Source organism: Scomber scombrus, chromosome 5, assembly GCF_963691925.1.
Source record: "Scomber scombrus chromosome 5, fScoSco1.1, whole genome shotgun sequence".
NCBI classification, from domain to species: domain Eukaryota; kingdom Metazoa; phylum Chordata; class Actinopteri; order Scombriformes; family Scombridae; genus Scomber; species Scomber scombrus.
The window spans coordinates 34,080,582-34,088,081 of NC_084974.1; the positions used below are offsets into that span (position 1 = coordinate 34,080,582).

The window sequence follows — 7,500 nt, forward strand, 5'->3', positions numbered from 1 at the left end:
GACGGCCCAAAGACGTTTTATATTAATCAAATAATATAAATTATACTGTATATAATAATAAAACTGATTTCACAAACACATAAAGAGACATAAGAAATATTAACATTGAAACTAATGAAAGAGATTTAAAAGCAAATAAATGAGAATGTGTTGAGATGATACAAGAAACAGGTTTAAACTCTTACAGCTGATCAATAAACTCACTTTATTCTATCTGTTGCTTCTTCATGAAGAGTTAAATAAAATACAAACAGCTGTTATCTAACCATCATATAAATATTAAAGATAAATGTTTAAATACGTTTTAAAGAAACTTCATAAATGTGGTTAAAAAGCAGTTAAATGTATTAAAGTTAAAAAGGTGGAATAAAGTGTTCAAGAGTTCACAGTCTGAACAGGAAGTGGTTGTTTTGTTCCTCCACATCTTAAAATAATCTTTATTAAAGATGAAGTTTAATATCTGCTGATTTGTGTGAATTTAAATGACACAAAGTATTAACTGTGTGTTTGCTGCTGTTACAGTTTATTTAAATAAACAAAGACTTTAAACTTTAAAAGTTTAATCAGTACAATAACATGAAATATATTTTAATATAAATTAAATGACATTACATGTTGCCATAGTTACAGTCCAGAGTTTAATGTTTAAAGTCTGTTACTGAGGTTGTTTAGTTTTAATCATGACATTATACAGGTGAGTAAACCTGGCTGTCATCAGCCAATCAGAGAGAAGAAACGTTGTGACTGAACTCGTGAATGGATTCAGTTTCTGTGACAGAAACCGAATATTTAAAAAAGTGACTTTTTAAAAAATAAATTGGATTCTTTCTCATGATAAATATTAATAAAGTTTTAGTTTGAATATGACTCACCTTTCCTCTCCTTCAGGTACTCGGGGTCAATCAGCACCACTCCGTCTGGAGGAACAGAAGTCATTAAGTCAACAGGCTCTTTTTTCATTTTCAGCTATTTTATTTAAAATGAACTCGCTGCAGTACCTGCTCTCTCCTGAAGGGGGCGCTCACACTAACCTCATGGTGAAGTATCTGCTCTCTCCTGCAGGGGGCGCTCACAATAACCTCATGGTACAGTACCTGCTCTCTCCTGCAGGGGGCGCTCACACTAACCTCATGCTGCAGTACCTGCTCTCTCCTGCAGGGGGCGCTCATACTAACCTCACGCTGCAGTACCTGCTCTCTCCTGCAGGGGGCACTCACACTAACCTCATGCTGCAGTACTTGCTCTCTCCTGCAGGGGGCACTCACACTAACCTCATGGTGCAGTATCTGCTCTCTCCTGCAGGGGGCGCTCACAATAACCTCACGCTGCAGTACCTGCTCTCTCCTGCAGGGGGCGCTCACACTAACCTCATGGTGCAGTATCTGCTCTCTCCTGCAGGGGGCGCTCACAATAACCTCATGGTGCAGCACCTGCTCTCTCCTGCAGGAGGCGCTCACACTAACCTCATGCTGCAGTACCTGCTCTCTCCTGCAGGGGGCGCTCATACTAACCTCATGGTGCAGTACCTGCTATCTCCTGCAGGGGGCGCTCACACTAACCTCATGCTGCAGTACCTGCTCTCTCCTGCAGGAGGCGCTCACACTAACCTCATGCTGCAGTACCTGCTCTCTCCTGCAGGGGGCGCTCACACTAACCTCATGCTGCAGTACCTGCTCCCTCCTGCAGGGGGCACATTGACCTTTTTTAAAGTATTTTTGTGACTATTGTTTTAAGTCTCACCAACAGGCTCCACCAGGTCCACGTGGTCCACAAAGTCCCTCTTCCCCAGGTACACGGTCAGCTGAGGGAGGAACAGCCAATCAGAGCGCAGTTAATACCACTGTGACCAATCAGAGCGCAGTTAAAACCACTGTGACCAATCAGAGCGCAGTTAAAACCACTGTGACCAATCAGAGTGCAGTTAAAGTGACCAATCAGAGGAGCACTGACCTTTCCGTTGGGACTGGCTTTCTTAAACACTCTGAGAAGAGAAACAGAAACAGAAGCATCAGTGAAACAGCTGATTTCATTTTATTACTGAACTTTATTTAGTTTAATAAACTCATTGGTTTGTTCTTCTTCAGTTAATCACTGATGTTTATTTTATTATTACTTTTATGAAGCTCACAGTCACAGACAATAAACTTAGCATTTCATATTGTGGTAGCAGCCGTGCAGCAGATGTGATGAAGTCCACGCAGCACGCTGGATGCTAATATTAAGCCTTTAGCTTATTCATTAGATAGATAGATGATAAACTTTATTGATCCCCTTGGGGAAATTTAGGGTCCAGCAGCTTAATACACAAAGACATCAAAGAACAATATACTACAACATTAAATACAAAATACAAAATACAAAATAAGAACAACAGGTCTGAGGATGAGGCTGTGTGATAAAGTGCAGAAATAAAATAAAATAAAAGTAAAAATAAACCTAAAAATATAGTGCAATATACAATTTAAAGTGAATGTAGTCCAGGCTGTGGGGGGGGGGGGAGTCCTTTTATTGCCAGATTATAAAGTTGTACGGCCCTACGGTCTGTCAGCAGGACAGTGAGCGTAGTCTCCAGCTGATCATCTTCTGCTGGATGATGGATGACCTTTATTGTCCATGATGGTGAGCAGTTTGTTCAGGGTAGTGAAGCTCTCCAGTTCAGCTCCCACAACAGAGCCAGCTTTCTTTACCAGTCTATCCTCTTCTTAGTGCTTCCTCCCCAGCACACCACCGCATAGAAGAGGACGCTGGCGACCACAGAATGGTCAAACATCCCGAGGAGTTTGCTGCAGATGTTGAAGGACCGCAGCCTCCTCAGGAAGTACAGCCGGCTCTGTGCTTGGTGTCAGTATTGGCTGACCGGTCCGGTTTATTGTCCAGATGTACCCCCAGGTACTTATAAGTGCTTACCACCTCCACATTGACTCCCTCAATGGAGACTGGTAGCAGCGCGGGCTTAGACCTACGGACTCCACCACCATCTCCTTGGTCTTAGCAGTGTTCAGTTGTAGGTGGTTGAGTTTGCACCATTGCACCTTTGGTGATGGGGGGGTGTGTGAGAGAGGGGATAGGTGGGATGGGTGCGGGATGGATCTGCACGCCAACAGAGACTGCTCCTGGAGAGGGGGTGGGGTAGGCCGCCGCAGCTGGGCAGTCGAACCGGTTGTAGAACTTATTCGGCTCATTGGCCCTGTCCCGACCTCCTTCAACGCATCTGCTGCTCTTCCTCATGCCAGTCATCGTCTTCATCCCATCCCACACCTCTCGCACGTTGTTCTGCTGCAACTTCCTCTCTACCTTCCTTCTGTATTCCCCCTGTATTCCCCCTCCTTAAACGCCTTCTTTTTCCTATTGAGGAGGGCCTTGACATCGCTGGTTATCCAAGGCTTGTTGTTAGGAAAACAGCAAACAGTTTTTGTGGGAACTACAATGTCCTCACAGAAGTTCAGGTAGTCAGAAAAGCAGTGCGCGAGCCCATCAATGTCCTCACCATATGATTGTTGGAAAATGTTCCAGTCTGTTGTATCCAAACAGTCCCTCATGGCCTCGTCCGCCTCGGGGGAATACTTCCTGAAGGTGCGTGTCGTTCTCTCCGAACACGTGGAGTGTACGGTGGTTGTAGGGAGACCAGATTGTGATCTGATTTGCCCAGAGGTGGTAGTGCTGTGGCAGTGTAAGCATCCTTAATGTTGGCATACAGAAGATCAAATGTTCTGCTCTGTTGTGTGTGGCAGTTAACAAACTGGTAAAAGGCGGGTAGTGTTGAGTCCAATGTCACATGATTAAAATCCCCTGATATGGCAACGAAAGCATTGGGGTGCTGAGCCTGGAGTCTCGCGATATTTGAATGGAAATCACACGCGTTTTCAGCCTTAGCTCGAGGCTGTATGCACACACAGACGATGATGGTGTTTGTGAACTCTCTCGGCAAGTAATACGGACGTAAACTCACCGCTAGCAGTTCAACGTCTGGGCAGCAGATTATGTCCTTCACCGTAACATGTCCGGGGTTACACCATCGGTTGTTGATGTAAAGTACGAGCCCTCCACCTCCAGCCCAAACTCGGGTCTCTGTCCGCTCTCACATGTGAGAAACTGGGAAGCTCAATGTTGGCATCTGGTGTGTTATTTTTCAGCCACGTCTCCGTAAGAACCATCAAGCTGCATTCGCTGTACAGTTTAACGTTCCTCACCAGAGATTCCAGTTCGTCAGTTTTGTTTGTGAGTGAATTAACGTTCCCAATCACACACGAAGGAATGGACGGTTTATACTTCCACCGCTTCGCCTTAACTTTAGCCCCCGCTCTGCAGCCTCGGTAGGGACGTCTCATCTCCTTCGGTATGTTGTTAACGTAAGTATTGTCTGTAGTTCCCTTTGCTCTCAGCTCTAGTAACTGATTCCTCGGGTAAATCCACCTTGTGCTGTTGCTTTCCTGCGGAGTGGTGTCCATATCCATAGGATATAACATAAAATAGTTGAAAAAGTTATTTTAAAAAATAGTTAAAAAGACAAAGACGTAACAACGAGAACTACTGGGAGGCCGCCTGCTCACGCCGGCACCGGATGTAGAATTATAATGTCCATGGACAAAAACTAATAATAATGAATAATACAGATTGGGAACACATGAGCATAATGTCTCTGCGTTGCATTTAGGGTGGTTTGAAATGACTCAGCTACTGTTGCCTTTTATAAATCAAGCATGGTACACTTGCACTCATACTAGACAGTCATCGTCATCATCTTCTTCTTCATCAGCTTCCTGTCTCTCTGACCATGTTTACCCCCCCCCCCCCCCCCCCCCTTTGTTAATGCAGTCATAAATTAGCCTCCATTAGCTTTCAGCTTCTTCCTGAATGGACTTCATCACTCAGCTGCATCAGGAAACCACTGAGACTCCTGGGAGTTCACCTTCATCACCATCATCATCACAATCACAATCATCATCATCATCATCATCATCATCATCATCATCATCATCATCATCACCATCACCATCATCATCATCACCACATCATAATCACCTTCATCACCATCAGCATAATGATCATAATCATCATCATCATCATCATAATCATCATCACCATCATAATCACCATCATCATCATCATCATCACCATCACCACCATCATAATCACCATCATCACCATCATCACCCCCCCCCCCCCATCATCACCCCCCCTCCAGGCCTTTAATAGTAACTGAGCTGATAAACTCTATAAATCATGTTTACAGTCTAAATGTAATCTGATCTGATCTTAATATGAATGATTATTAAAATAAATCAACATTATCTATAAAATTACATCACAAACTAAGTTATAAAGTCAGCTGCACATTTTGAACTAAGTGTACGATCTGATATGAGAACCGTTAACTGTTTCTAACGTCTAACCCTAACCGTCTCTTTAATGCCTCAAACGTCAACACAACGTTTTCTAAATGTTTCAGTGAGTCTGTGATCAGCCTCCATCTGATCGATCAGCTCTGACACTGATCAATACCTGACTGTGTTAGCTCACTGCTGAAGACTCCCCCGACACAGCGCTGAGGTTTACACTGACGCATGAACACAACACAGCGCTGAGGTTTACACTGACGCCTGAACACAACACAGCACAGCGCTGAGGTTTACACTGACACCTGAACACAACACAATGCTGAGGTTTACACTGACACCTGAACACAACACAACACTGAGGTTTACACTGACACCTGAACCCAACACAGCGCTGAGGTTTACACTGACACCTGAACACAACACAGCGTTGAGGTTTACACTGACACCTGAACACAACACTGAGATTTATCTGGACTTTCTTCTCTTCACATAGTCAAACAGACTCGTTACTTGTTTCAGTGACTTTATAAAAAGAAGACATGACGTGTAAATAAACGATAGGAAACATCTTTGTTTTTTTTGGTGTGTTTGCTCTGTGAAAGATATACAAAACAAAACTAAACAATTAACTTAACTCATAAGTATAACTGAAATAAAGTTAAGTAACGTGTACACAGCTACACTCTACCAAAGCATATATAGAGCCCTCCATCAGCCCACACTCTGAATGAAGGTGGACTATACCACTCCTCAGGTAAGTCCTGAGCCCCTCCTGAAACAGGTAAGTACCAACAAGATTAACATTTAACTAACAGTCACATGTCATCACTTTTATACAGCCTCCCTGTATTACATCTGCAACCAAACTTAATCAAATCACAAACCCCCTTAATAATGTATACAATAATTCACTGACCACCCCTCCACATGGTTCTACCTACCAGTCTATATATTCAGGAAACGTAGGCCAACTCCTCCCTTTGTCTCCTGAGCACATGTAAGTATGGCGAACAAAGAAAGAAAATACTAAACTTATGTCCTCAAACTAAACCAATAAACTCACTAAACTTAATACCAGTGTGTGTTTTATTTTAACCAAAAGTCTGCTGAGATGTAACTTATAACCAAATATACTGCAAACACAAACAAACCCAGGATAGTAAGTATCTGCAGAGTTTGATTACTGACTAACTTATGGTCCAAACAAACAACAAGTATAGTTAAATTAATAAGTTATGGTACAAATGTGTTTGGGGGCAAATGGTGAGCTCTCACCCACTTTGTAATATATTATATATTATATATTATATATTATATATTATATATTATATATTATATATTATATATTATATATTATATATATGTTATATAACAGTCTGTGACGTTAACATGTTTTACTCATCATGATTAACACGTTAACGCTGACAGACCTGAGGTCAGTTATCAGGAGATTGTTTATCATTGATGGTCAAATTCATGATGATGATGATGATGATGATGATGATGATGATGATGATGATAATGATGATGATTATGATGATGATGGTGATGGTGATGATGTAATGCATGAGGACCAGAGCTTTTGTCCATTGAGTGTATGTGTATGTGTGTCAGTGTGCTTTATTCCTGCAGACCCAACAATCACATTAGAGATGTGAAAACGCCCTAAATGAGGGTTTAGTGTGTTAATGGAGAGTTTGGACCAGCAGGAAGTGATCTGATTATTAGAGGTTCTACTGGAAGAACACGCTGAGTTACAGCAGAAACAGCTCAGTGTTTCTGTTCTCACTGCTTCTCTACACACTGAAACACTTTCAGCTTTCAGCTCTTTGTGTTTATTTCCTCTGACTGTTGTTAAACTGCACAGGAAGTCATTTTATTCTGAAGAGTCTCAGTCAGCTGAGATGTTAAAGCAGCAGTTTATAAATCACATCGTTAAAACTTCAGCAAACTTCAGCAGCCAATAAAAGCGTCGTGTAAATCTGTCCAATCACAAGTCAGAGCTGCCAAATAGAAGCAAGAAGCTCCAATAAAGTGTATTATTACTGTGTCTAAGAAGATATATTATATACTATTATTACTGATCTATGAATATATATTATATACTATTATTACTGATCTATGAATATATATTATATACTATTATTACTGCATGTTTAAA

General features: G+C 41.9%; 1 protein-coding gene across 1 annotated transcript in view; it reads right to left on the reverse strand.

Annotated features, from left to right (window-relative positions):
• Positions 1 to 7,500, reverse strand: part of arrb1 (arrestin, beta 1) — a 22,685-nt gene that overhangs the window by 11,465 nt on the left and 3,720 nt on the right. Inside the window, exons 2-4 of the mRNA XM_062419996.1 lie at positions 1,951 to 1,981; positions 1,741 to 1,801; positions 873 to 917 (exon numbers count right to left, since the gene is read on the reverse strand). Of these exons, the coding sequence (XP_062275980.1) occupies positions 873 to 917; positions 1,741 to 1,801; positions 1,951 to 1,981 (137 nt within the window). The remainder of the gene's footprint in view (positions 1 to 872; positions 918 to 1,740; positions 1,802 to 1,950; positions 1,982 to 7,500) is intronic.